Source organism: Drosophila elegans, unplaced genomic scaffold (assembly GCF_018152505.1).
Source record: "Drosophila elegans isolate 14027-0461.03 unplaced genomic scaffold, ASM1815250v1 contig_208, whole genome shotgun sequence".
Taxonomy (NCBI): domain Eukaryota; kingdom Metazoa; phylum Arthropoda; class Insecta; order Diptera; family Drosophilidae; genus Drosophila; species Drosophila elegans.
This window is the reverse complement of record NW_024545578.1, coordinates 20,428,589-20,442,369: the sequence shown is the minus strand read 5'-3', so window position 1 is coordinate 20,442,369 and position 13,781 is coordinate 20,428,589. Positions and strand designations below refer to the sequence as shown.

The following is a 13,781-nucleotide window of genomic DNA, read 5'->3' as shown; positions in this document are numbered from 1 at the left end:
TTTTCACCAATTCCTTCCTAACTGCATTTGGTTTAGGAATTCTATGTATTTCCCAAGTTGCCAGAATGCAGATTTTTTTTCCCGTGTACCCATTCTATCCAAAACCGCATCCAATGCCCTGCCGTGCGCATTCTCCCACAAATGATTCCGCCGTGTAATTTTAATTGCACCAACTATTTCTGCCGTGCGGGTGTCCGGCAATTCAGGTGAATGGCGGCACATTTAGTGGCCGTTACCATCCACTTTCTAATGCACTGTGTCGGCCCGGCCAACAGACGCGTATAACCCAAACTCATTATCACCGAGGTCCTTTGTGGGCATTCCGGGCTCACTGCTGGATTGGTCCTGTCAGATTGCCTCCTGGAGATCGGCCCGGGGGCACTGACTCTGCCAAGTGCTCACTGCTCCATTGTCTGGCTGCGAGTGGCCCGCAGGATGGGGCAAACTTCTGAACTGAATTGAATACCCCTTTGAATCCAACAATGAGCTGGGTGCCTGAGTTAGACTTGGCTCCGGGTTTCTCCCGGCCTCACATCGTTATTGTCCGTAATTGTTAAGACGATTTTAAGTTTAATAGCTGCCATTACAAATACCAAAGGAGTCTCTTCGTCGCTGACCCCACGCAAACTCAAGACTTTATCTTTTGTTTTACTATGGCGATGCAATGCTGCACTCTGTGGCCCGGAGCTGTGTGACTTTTATGGTGCAACACGGTGGCAAAAACTGCCTGGGAAACGGCTTAAATCCTTACAGGAGTCTAGCACGAAAAAAATGTTGCTACTAAATATTACACTTTGTTTTAAAACATCAAATCTTAACGCTGGCAAATGTGCTATGCTGTTTTGTTAGTACCTTACCTCGTTACATTTTGAAACAGTGAAATAATTCCTTCTGGCTTTTTGGATTCAAACGCATATACTCGTTTTTGAAGCTTAAAAAGGGTTTTCCATGTCAAATGTATCCTTATTACAGTGTATTAAAATTGTTTCCTAAAATGTTTGAGCATTGAACGTATGGTAGGTAGTATGTAGCTATGTTACAAAGTGTCAAAAACAGAAGCCTTATTTGATCAAAGATTAATGTAACATAGAGCCACTGAGCTTAAATTTTGTAACTTGAAACCTCCCAGTCTCCTTTTGAAACCAACCCGTTGTGTACTTTGATTACGACTTTATAGGAGAGTGTTTTACAGCATATAGATAATTCTACAATAGGTGCGATTGCGGTTGGGTGTGCTTTACTACTTTACCAGTAGCGTTACTAACATAGGGCGTTTATAGCTAATTTGATCGAACATCCATGGGGTTATGCGTCTAGAGGCTGGGTGGTGTCTATCCGTGCCATCCGATCACTGCAGCGTGCTCTGGGGCGGAGTGAGGGGTGTCCAGGTGTCGGCGCCGACTGCCGGGGCTCCGCTGCCCACGGCAGTGGGCACTGAAACCACTGAAACCGCAGCTCCGCCGGAGACGGGTGCCCGCTCCACGGTGTGCTCCAGCGAGGAGGACTCTATTTTGATGTCGTGGGAGCTCTTCAGGGCGGCACCGGCGCACTCCAGCGTAATGACCGAGCCCTGCTCGTCGCTCGGCTTGTACATGGCGGCCTGCGGATCGTCCAGCGTCTTCGATACCTCCACGGGCTCCAGCGGATGGGCGGCGTAGCTGCAAGGCGGGTTGGCGGGGAATCATTGATAGCTACGTTAGCGGTAAGAGCGCACAGTTCCCCAACGATTCAACCTACCCGATCTCCAGGGGAATGTACTCCGGCTGGTAGTAGGCGGCCGCGGCGTTCTGGTACAGTCCGTACTCCGCCCCGGATCCGTTGTGCCAGCCACTGGCCGGATAGCTCAGGGCCGAGGGCGCATTCAGCACCGCATTCGTGTACAGCTGGTGGGTGGGCGAGGTGGGCGTGGGATGGTACACCTGGTGGGCGGCTGCTCCGTACGCCGCTTGCGGAGATCCCGACGCCCCGACTCCGACCCCAACCCCGGCCCCGGGGCCAACACCCACTCCGGTTCCGTAGATGTCCGTCTGGGTCATGTTATACTGGTGACTGTGCGGCGTCAGGTGGTGGATGGTGTAGCTGGGCGAGGAGGTCGTGTAGCTGGGGGATCCGTTCGTGGGCGACGGCGAGTTGTGGGACGCTGCAAGTGGACACGGGCGGAGGTCAGTAAGGGGTCGTTCTTAATTGCCCATTAAAAGTCTTTAAATTACGTAATAAAGTTTTTATGTCGGGTAGAACTTTAAGTTACAGTTGCCTTAATTTTTTGAAAAAATGTCCTTATCATAAGGAATAATTGCCTTAAAGTTGAGCCTTCCATACAAAATTAAGGAAAACATGATCTAAAACGAAGTTATGGCAAATTTTTTTTTGGGAGTCGTTTTAGCTAATGTCTTTCTAAATATTGAATAAAAGGCTCAAATTTAAGGTAATTATTCCTTAAATTAAGGCAACTTTTCCCAAAATCAAGGAATTTCTGAATGTATAATTTCGAAATTGGCATATAAAGCTCTTTATGCATGCATATAAAAACAAATTGCTTATTGTAGCTCCTATGTAGTTGTAAGGATCAGAATAGAACACATTAGTGTAAATTACACAAGTCGACAAAATCCAAACTTGTTTTATCCCCAAAACTAAGTCCTTATGATTTTAAGGACCTTAAAAATGTTCTCGAAGTTAAATATTTGATAATTTGACTGCAATTTCATCAGAAGTTTTCGTCTTCGGATAAGTAATCTTTAGATAAAATCCTTTCAGAATCAATAGCGTTTGTTTTGGCCTTTTTTAGTCTACCAGTGTTGTTGGTTTAAGTCAATTAAAAGTATATAAATTTCTATATCTCTATTAGCTTGTCACCTTTTAAAATATTTAACAATATGCCAGTAGATTTATAACAGTACCATTATATAAATTGTTTATCATATATTGACCAAGTTAAAAGATCTTTAAGCTTGTTAAGCAACGTAATACCACCATTATATCGATAATATATGATATTTTTTGAAAACAAAAGGTCATCTTTTGGACAACCTGGTGGATTACTCACAGATATTGCGGCCACTGCACACGTTCATGGGCATCGGTCCTGGTACGCTGGTGGCGTTCCAGTAGTTGCCGTTGCTCTGCCAGCTGCTGGGATAGGAGAAGACGGAGGCCGTGGGACTCGCTTCGACCGGCATGAAGCCGGATTGGGCGTAGGAACTGCTGAAGCATCCGGCACCTGCGGCAGAACCGATTCCGGCGGCGCTGGAGCTGCTCACACTGGTGCTCACGGACCCAGTGGACGAGGAGTGCAGACTGGTGGGCGTTTGCGGAGCCGACGGCGGTTGGGGCGACGTGGACGAGGCATTGCCGACGCTTCCGTTGGATCCGGATCCGGACCCGGAAACCACCCTGGGTCGGCTGTACGGCGTGGTGCGAGTGGGTGCCGCACTGCGCACGGACAGCGATCTGCCGTAGCGATCGCAAGTGGCGCCCGAGGAGGGACCCACAGATCCGGCCGACGAAACACTGGGACACGAGGCCACCAGTCCGTGGCTCTGGGCAATGGAGAGCGGCGGAGCGGCCACGGCGGCGGCTGCAGCCGTATAGTGGGTGGGCGGAGGTATGAGCCAGCCGTAGTGGGTGTCGTGTGGATACAGCGTATCCGGTCGCTCTTTGGCGTCGAGAAAGGCCTTCGCAAAGGGGTTGTACTTGATCTTCAGCGAGGTGACTTCCTCGTTCTGGTAGGCGGTCACCGCAATGAACTGGGTCTCTGGGAAGGGATAGGTCACGACGTGCCGTTGTTCGGAACCCACTCGGACCAAATGCACCCGCGGCTCATATTTGTGCAAGGAGTTTAGCATTATCTGGGGGAGAATTGCTGATTGTAATCACAGCTTAAGTAGTTAAGGTCTCGAGGTTTGCTCACCTGTCCATTGCCATTGGTCTTGTTGGTTAACTTTACTTTGGCAAACGAGATGGGCTCCTTCATCCAGTGGGCACCGAAGTTGGGAGACTCGGGGTGTACGTAAATAGGGTTCGATGGGGGAACTTCCGCCTTGCCACCCGGAACCTACAAAGTGGGGAAAATAAAATGATTAATTATATTTTCAACTTGATTTTATGAAGAATATAAGGCATTAGAGTGTGTTTAAATTAAATTTTAAGAGTCTAGTTTATTAAAAGCTTATATAAAAATAGGTTGATCTCAAGCAAATATCTCGAGAACTAGCAAATTTTTTAAACAAACCAAACTAAAAATCCCCAAATTCCAACTTGAATATATAAAAAGTGTGAAATTATACAATAAAGAAATTATATTGTCATTTTCTCACTAGAGCTAAAAATTTCGATTTTGTTATATGCTTATAAACAGACTATTGACTTTGAAATTTCAATTACAAAAAATATAAAAATTCAAACCGAACTTTAAGATTAAAAGACTCACCCATTCGCCGTTGACGTACTTCCAGCGATGTGAGTCGATCTGTACGAACTCCAGGAGGACGGTGTACATGGCGGCGGGATCCAGACCCGAGGCACTGATCTTCACCACGGGGAACATGCGCCTGTGTGTGACAACGGGGATCGCAATTAGCAATTATAACAGTTATATAACAGTCGCCATGCATTCGTAATGGTGGGCAAACAGTGAGCGCAAATGGTTAACTGCCACGAATCGTTTACCTTTACCTTTGCCATTGCCTTTGCCTTTGCCTTTGGCCCAGACCCCAGCAGAAATCCCCCAAAGATGGAGTTCAAATTTGGAGATGGAACCGGCGAAGGGAAGAGGGTCGGTCCGGATTGCGTTGCGGGCAAATATTGGAACGCTCATGCGGGCTCTGTTCCACAACAATTAGTACAAGATGGCGGCTGTTGCCGGGCCACGCTAATTAGCACCTGACCAGGCCAGCAGACCGACTCTCGACCCTCGTCTCTCGTCTTTCGTCTTTCGGTCCGATTCCAAGTTCTAAACGCGCGTTTCGCGCACACACACACACTCCCCGTAAATTGGTAAATATTTTTAGTTATTTCAACAAATGCTGGCATGTAAATAAACACATGTACAGCCTATACACTCTGAAAAAAATCATTCCCTTTTGTTTAAATTCCCTACGCCATTTTTAGTTAAGTTTAAAGGGGAGCTGAAAACATAATTCTGCATTAAGTTTTAAAATCGGTATATAGATCCATAAAGTAGTTGTTTTAAAATTCAATTCACAAGTCTTCACCTCAAGATTGTGTACTTTTTAAAAGGAAGCTTAAGAAACAGGTTCTTTAACTTAGATATAAATAAGGGTTCATAGAATTCTTAAGTAGTTACTTCTAAAGGAAAGCTTTAAAAAAAATTATAAAATCGTCCTAAAGATAATCATTTTATAAGCCCTTTTAATTTAGTACATGTTTTTCAAATATTAATTCTTGGTAAATTTTGGTATTCAAATATCCCTCCCACTCTTGCCCCTAATTTGGTCTCAAGAACAAAAAAGTGAATTTTTTTCCGAGTGCATTCATTTTAACCTGAACTGGAAAAACGTTAACGCTTCATTATGACTTGCAAACGACGGGCAGTGAGATGAAAACTATGGAAAACTGATGCAGCGAAAACAAAAGCGCAAAAATTCATTGCCAATTTGCATAGGAAAACAAAATGCGCCGCCATCGCCGTTTAGCACATTTCAAATTCGAACAGCCCCCAGAAAATTTGACTGACTCACCTGCCGTTCTTGGTGACGATCATCTCGTTGGTGAGATTCTGGAAACGCAACCAGAGCTCCCGGTCGTCCAAGGAGATGCGTAGATTTCGATCCAGTTCGTTGGGACTTCCTGCTCCGCCGACGACCCGATGGCCGCCATTGCCGGATACACCGGCACCGCCGGCTGTGCCCACCACCACGCCACCCATTCCATGACCATGCCCATGTCCGTTGTGGGTCACATGCTGGGGCGAACCACTGCCACCAGTTCCGCCGCCACCACCCCCACCTGCTCCTCCCCCCGACACATTGCCACTGAGTCCGGTTGTTGGATCCACGGCGGACAAGATGTGCGATGTGGTCATGTCAGCTGCAATGCACAGAAAGAATGATAAATCACTATTCAAGTTACAAATAATATATTTCAGAAACCCTTCACATTCAATTAAATTCGTTTTGTAATATAAATTGTGTTGAAAACTTTTAAATTTACTTTATATATTTATCTTATGATTCCCAAAAGCCACTTCCTGTGTTTAGAAAGATTGAAAGAAAGAACTTGTTGCTCACTAAACGTCTCATAAAACTGATCGGCCCAGGATTCATTGGTCTCCTACACTGTCCTAGGATAATGTAATAGGAATAACAAATCATATTCGGAAATATTTAAAGAGATATGTGAGATAAATTTAATAATGACTTAAAAAATGTTATAGTTTTTTTAATTTATGTCAATTTTAAAACAAACTTTTCTCAACAATTTGATTCTCAGTCCTTAAATTGTTGTTAATAAAAGCCAATAAAATAATTCTAAAATTCTCACTGGCAAACTCTGTTAAATTCTAAGCGGCATGATCAAAGCGCTTTTGTAAACAATAATACAAATTCACATAATTTTACTATAGCAATAATCAATATAAAAGGCAAATATTCTAGAATTCTTAGTCATATTTTTGTAGTTATTGGACTTTAAATACCTAAGAACGTTGAGTAATTTTTTTGGCATACTCCCCTCTACCAGTAAATATAAATAATATGTCAAGCAATATGAAATACAATTAAGACCAGGAACCGAAATTATTAATTATTTTTTTTAGAACTAATCGAACTTACAAGTAGTTTTATTTTTCAATTTTTATTTGAAAATTGAAGGAAATAAGTTGCCTTTTGAGTTTTATATAAATCTAACGATTTCAGCCCCACAAGTAATGATTGTTCTATGAGTTTTATTTTCATCTTGACATGTGGAGAGTTTTTAACATTAATATTTATGCGGGTTTCGATTATTGTAGAAACCTAAAAATAGTTCCTATTGCTGCTCGTAGTCCACTTAGTCTATTTCCATTTTCCTTTTTCACAAAGTTGGAGTTCGAGTTTCAATCAAAAAAAAATTTAAGGAATAAGTTTTATTTTGTTGATCAGGTCAAGCGTTATTTGTCGAGCTGAAAATAAAACTCAAAGAACAATCATAAATTGTGGAGCTGAAAATAAAACCCAACAAATATTCGTTATTTTTTGAGATTAATATAAAACTCAAAATGTAACTGTTATTTTTTCTGTAAATCGTAAAACTTCCAAAAATAATCGTTGAAAAGTAATTTTTTAATAAAACATATAATCATTACGGTCCCTGATTAAGACATTTTCTTTGATTTTCGGTGTTATTTGACCCATTCTCGCAACCGGGCTCCGAAAAACATGCATTCATTCGTGGCGGTGGTCAGTGTGCATGGGCATTACATCAAAGCAATCTCAATCTCACCCGCCTGGCGAAGAGAAGACGAAGTGTCGGCTTTATGCGTTTACAGCACTGTCCCAGGAGCATTAGAAAATGCTCAACCAGCGCTCTTGTCGGCTTTTAATTATATTGCACACTTTAGCCATGCCTGGCATTTCGTCTGCGAGTGTGTCTGACTGGGATTGGGATTGAGACTGGGACTGGGATTGAGTTGGCTGAGTTGGCTGAGATGCTGGCTGGCCATAAACAACGGGCACCCTTTTTATTTATGGCCGCGGCAACAAACACCTCTGTTTTGCGTCGGGTTTGGGCCAGGGTCATTTGTACGGTTCGGATGGTCGAAAACGCCTCAGATGTGCCGGTTCGGCTGATGTCTAAATTCTTAGACCTCCCCCCCTGCACCGAAAGTGTTTCTCGCAATGTTTTGTAATCATAAATTAACAAAATGTATTAATTGTTTTGTTTGTTTTTATTGGGCCACGAATTGGAGGCCAAGTGCCGCCGTCTAGGATTCTTTTATGGGAACGACCCCAAATACCAAAGTCTGATTGTTCTTGCTTCTTGGATCCAGATTTGATTTATGGGAAATTTCTTCACCCATCTTCCATCATAAAAATGGCAGTTACCGAATGCGGTTTGATGTCTTTCGTATTTGTCAACCATTTAATTTGATGGTGTCAAGCGAACAGGTTTTTTTTTTCTCGTGTTCTAGGTGAGACCCACATAAAATCATCTCCACAATCAATCAGCAGATATGTACTCCCCAGTTGCTTCTAAATCGGGAAAAGCAAATCAATCATTGTGGTGTTTTTTTTTAAAAAGAACCTTAACCAGTGCACTCAATTTTTGTGGACTTTAACACTATTCTTTTTGCTCAAGTATGTTTCCTAAATATATTTTATTAAAGATAGTTCAAACACTTAAGTAAGGATAACCGTGGCGAAAGACTACCCGAATATCTGTTTGCTTTCATCTATAAACATAAATCTACACCCAATTAAAAGTTCCCAAGAGATTCCCCTTCATAAAATTGATTTCAATCAGTTGAATTTAAAAGTTTAACCACTCCAACCCTTTGGCGGAAAGTTAAATTCAGTTTTGAAGGAATTTGAAGGGTTTCCGCTTTCCTCGCTCGTGTTCGCGCCGCGTTATCCTAATTTTCACGCGATTCTTGGCGCATTTTTCTCATGTCCCCAATAGACGACATCATAAAAATTCACTCTTCATGACGGTGCCGACGATGGTTCCCCACATGGCTGATGGCTGATGGCTGATGGCTCATGGCCGTGTTTGTGTTCCACATCGATCCGCACCGCCAGCCTCCAGCCTCCAAGTCTTTGGTCCCATCACTAAGCTTAATGAAAAGCTGTTTTTGTGTGTTGTCTCCTCATCCGAGGGAGCGTGTGTGACTGTTTGCCCCTGTCTATGTGGTGTAGTATATACTTTGACTTTTGATGGCAGCCATGACGGGTTTCGGCATGGGGTTTGCATTCGACTCTTTCCCCATCCGCTTTGTTGTTGGCTTTGTTGATTTTTGAATCATTTCGTGACTTTGATATTTACTCAGACGCTTTGAGAGGTTTTTTCGTATGAAATATGCGCGCTATTCGAAATCGAACCGAACCTTTTGTAATATGGCGCTTACGTACTCAAAGTACTAGCACAAACGAACACTTACTAATGGTCGTGAATAAAAACACATTCGCCGAATCTTAAACACGTTTGTACTTTTTTATCTTAAAACTGTAGGCGAGGGAGTGCTGGCTCATCAAATATGAATAATTATTAAGCTAGCTTTTCAGAAACCATAGAAAGTTCGTTTAAAATCATTGAAAAATCAAGCCGCATTTAATAGTGGTAGCTTTAATTGGTTGCACAGCAATTGGATTATTTCCTTAATTTATTCCTATTTAAATGAAATTGAAAAGGCTAGTTTTTTATGAGTCTGTTAAATTGCTTTTAGTGGGTGTAAATGTATGAAGCATTCGCTTTTATATAATAGTATTTATTATTTAAAACTTTTTAAATGAAGAAAGGCAAATTTAACATGATATTGTATTAATTAAAAAAGTTTCATTGTTTTAATTGTTTTATTTTACACAACACCAAATCTCCTCTTTCTTTATTGTTTACCTGTTTAAACTTTATTTGGTTGTTTACTATCTTTATCTATATCCATAATAACTATGATTGCCTAATGCTTTTCACATACTTATGTTCTCTAATTAATAAATATTTTACTGAATTATTTCCTATCACGCATCTACAAATTCAATGACTCCAAACTCCTGGCAATATCCCCCCAAACAATCTTACACGTTTATTGTTAGTTGTATTCATTCGCTAGGTTACGGATTTATCCACTTCGATTCGCGGTTTGCTCAAAAGGATTATATTTCGCACCTGCTCAGGATGCTTGCGGGTGGCATCGATGACAAGTGTTTGCTGGTAGCCCATCGGAGGCGATTAAACCAAATTTGCTAAATTTCACACACCACTTCGCATGAAAATAAACCGAATTTAAATTTAGACACTGCGGGGGCGCACTGAATTCGAACCTGCGAACCTGCGAGCCAGCGAAAGAACGGAAACGACAGCGAAGTAGGGGAATCCAATCGTCATATTTCCGGAGGACAATGTCAAAGGTCACGCCTTGAGAAAGAGCCAGTTGATTGCTTTTTCCGGCTACCTTTGTTTTTTTCTTTCTTTTTTTTGGGGGGGGCGGGTCGTTCACGCCGATTGTCACACTTTTGTTTTCTGCACTGCACGGCACACTGATAGGCGCACTTTATGAGCGGCGTACTAAAATTTTGTACAAACTGTAATTAATTAGTAAGCATTTGTCAAGTACTAAACGCTCTGCGGGGGAGGGGCGGTAGTGCGGAGGGGGCTCCTTTGGTCTGTTTATGGGCATCTTTGATTTGCATTTAATAGGATAATTTTCACATGCGTCGTAATTGACTGGCCGATCGATCTGACTTGGTGTTTTTTGGCAATCCATGTCTGAAAGTCTGCGTTGAAATTCTTATGTCCCCACTAATTTGCGTGTGAACGTCTGCCACGCCCACGGCCACGGAAATATAACTCCTCCCGCCCCCTTCTCGGCTGCTGTTTTATGTCATTAGAGGTATTATTAGGATCGTTAATGGGGGATTTTGTCACTTGCCCGCTGGATTTCGGGCGGCTCGTCAACACTTTTTTTTTGGCCAAGTGTCAAAAAGTGTCTGTTTGGTGGTTTTGTTTGGTTTCGGCATTTGATTTTCACACGTTCGCTTAAATAGGTTTGCCAATTTGCTATTTGATTACGTTTATGGCCATATGTCACACAGAGAAACAAGCACTGACATTTTATGATCTCTCAGCTCTCGATTCGGAGAAGGGACTATAGTGAAATATGCATTTTTGGGCGCTGTTTCATTTTGGGATCATTTAATTTTGTAGTTGCTAAATTTTGTGGAATTCAAAATAGGTCATCGGGCTTTTTTCACAGTTTTTCGCAACTAGTAAAAGAGTAAGCCAATTGCAAGATTTGAATTTATAAGTCACGCTTAAAGAGTTATTCTTATGGTATATCATAAGCATTAGATGTTTGTAAATAAAGGTCTTTGCAAAGACATTATGTGCTTATGTGCTGTTACAACTAACATAAAATAGTATCATCGTCTAGTTATTTATTTATTTATAAGTGAATATATATTTTTTGCCGACGGGTTATGGTTGAATGCAACATTTTCGTAAAAATATTTTACAGACATATATTTTGAATAGTAAAATATACTTGAACCTTTTCCTAAGCTTAATTTTAATTATTAAAAAATTGTTGATTCACAAACGAAACTACTTAAAGGTTTTTTCTTAAACTGTTTTTTATATAAGCCAGTCAAGATACATTTTCTCGTGGGTTTTATTATTTATTAAAAGTCCTCAACTCATGGTCTTGCACGATTCATTCACTCAACCATTTTCTTTACTAAAAATATTCATTTAGTAGGCATTTTTTCGGGGATGCTAGGTATGTATCCTATCTATTTTTTCCTGATCCACGGATTTTATAAAAATTTACAATAAAATCTGATAGTGACATGTTTGTGGAATCAGTGTTAGACTTAAATTTCAATCCAAGTTAACTTACATATTTGGAAAAATGCTCCGCGCCGTAATTCGGCGTTCTCGATATAATCCAGTTGAAAAACTCCGTCTCAAGATGGGTTGGTTTTGATTGAAGTTTAGTTTGAAATGCTCCCAAATCACGCACTTTCTTAAACACTGTTTTTGCCGGGGATCACTTGAATTACGAAGTAAACGTCACGGATCACTTTCGAAAAGATCAGATGAGAGAAGGAAGAGACAGCCGCAGACCGCGTGCCTTTTTTCAGGTTTTTAAGTTTTTCGATTCGAGTCGAGTTCCGAGTTGTGCGCTGCCGTCGATCGTGTGTTTGCCTTGCCACCGTTCCCGAGCTAATGATCGACGATCGGTGCTAATTTTTTCAACCATCACAAGCCGCGCTTTCGGTTCCTCTTTTTCTCGTCTTTGGCCGACATCGTTGTAGATGTAGTTGTTGTTTTTGTTGTTGTTTTGGGTTGTTTGGCCCGTGATGGCCGGCTAGTGAAACTCTTTCCCGCTCTTATAGCCGTCCTGTTCTGGCCCGATCGGTGATCGGCTAGCGGATGGTTAGGCCACACCCTCTAACAGGTAAGACCGCTCCGACATCTCGCCTCTCACTCGCTCCCCCAGCCGGTCAATCTGCGGCCATCGCCTGGGAGCCAGTTTGCCACCAGGTAGAAGAGCCCTGGTCGGGACTCTCAGGTGGGTCGGATCGCTCAGGGCGCGCACACCTCTCAGAACTGGAGTCCTAGGCGGGATTTATTCGATTTCCGCTGTTGCCCCCGTCCGTGGATAATCGATCAATTTTGCATGCGCCAAAAATTAAGTGAAACGTGTTTCAGCCTCTCAAATTCATTGCACACAGAAAAATCATCTGAACTTTTGATCACAATGTGCGCTTAACATTTTTGGCAAAGAAACATTCAAAAGTTAAACAATTAAAGTAAGCTTTTTTGGTTAAAGAAAACTATGACATTTTTTTCGCATATATATTCTTTATAATTTCTAAATTTTCGTAGACCCCTGCAGAGGGTATTAAATTTTAGTAAGAAGCTTGCAACGCAGTCAATATTCAATATTCTTGAATAGTCGTTATAGAGATTTCCGTCATAAACATATAAACATAAACATATGTCGAAACAGCCGAGATCGGACGCCTATATCATACAACTGCTAAAGCAACATAAGTTCTTGAACGAATACTCGAGATATCAGAAACTGAGTTTTTACTTTAGAAGGATCAGACAACATTGTAATTTTGCTAAAAAATGAAAAATATAAAAATCTTTAAAAAATCAGCTTTCAAGGAAAGTTAATTCGGATTTTTGGCAATTCGAAAATGATAAAGGCAATTCTATTCGTACTAATCCAATCAGGTTTAAAGAATTAAAAACTTAATATATATTTTTTTTTCAAATTTATAAATTTGAACTGGTTATATAATTGTATTGACAAATTTTCTAATAAATGCAAGGGTATATGAACTTTGGTTTACATATAAATTTAACAGACAATAAATATTGTTGTTGTTGTTGATGAATTTAATTTACAAATACATTTTTTGTGTCCAGGACACAATAACAAATTACCTTTGAACGTTTATCAAATAGCTTTGGGAAATTAAGAACATGTTCAGTGAAGCCACAATACAACTGCCAATTTTAGAACGATTTAGTGCTATCAAAAGGGGTCATACCTAGAAGACGAGATGGAAAGGTTTCGGTTCTAGATTGTTGTTTTCTCTCCGTGTTTCTGAAGTCTCAACCTTCTGTCCGTTGTGCCCTGTCCTTTGTCCGCCACGGACTTGCTTTGATTTGTTTAGACGCTCGTTTCGTGTTTTGTTTGCACAACCAATTAAAACTTTGTATTTTTTTCCATGGGTACTGTTTGCAGCCCAAAACGAGTTTGCCGATCGAACACTTTTTTTTTGGTAATATTTTCAGCAGAATTTCGAGTTGTAAACATTTGACTCAGTGCGTCAATTTGTGTATGTGGCCAAAATATAAGTTGGCCCGGGGCGGAGTTCCTTAGTTTTTGGGGCGGTGCGTAACAACACTCGGCCAAACAATGTTTGGCATTAGAATTAGAGTGAAACGGGTTCGAAAATTGCTTTGATATGGAATATTAAAGCCAAGGATGACTGAGTAACGATCACAGCTTAAAAAGATTCAATAGTAGGACTTTAAAAAATATTTTACATTACATAAAAGACTTTTATTACTTTGTTTTATTAACCTTATACAAAATGTTATTAATACAT

General features: G+C 41.1%; 2 protein-coding genes across 4 annotated transcripts in view; one reads left to right on the top strand and one right to left on the bottom strand.

The window, feature by feature from the left end:
• LOC108142513 (putative dipeptidase NECHADRAFT_87110) overlaps positions 1-13,781 on the top strand; it is a 102,583-nt gene that overhangs the window by 2,105 nt on the left and 86,697 nt on the right. The gene's annotated exons all lie outside the window — the stretch shown is intronic.
• Positions 1,154-11,953, bottom strand: LOC108142514 (T-related protein). Of its 2 annotated transcripts, none has more exons than XM_017266433.2 (7): positions 11,549-11,953; positions 5,700-6,048; positions 4,430-4,550; positions 3,911-4,054; positions 3,047-3,848; positions 1,738-2,140; positions 1,154-1,658 (listed from the first exon to the last, which is right to left on the bottom strand). In XM_017266433.2, exons 2-7 carry the CDS (start codon positions 6,041-6,043, stop codon positions 1,349-1,351), a joined length of 2,124 nt encoding a protein of 707 aa, XP_017121922.1. In that variant the 5' UTR covers positions 6,044-6,048; positions 11,549-11,953; the 3' UTR covers positions 1,154-1,348. The 2 variants fall into 2 exon arrangements, with proteins under 2 accessions (XP_017121922.1, XP_017121923.1); XM_017266434.2 differs by having other exon boundaries at positions 1,600-1,691; positions 11,549-11,951.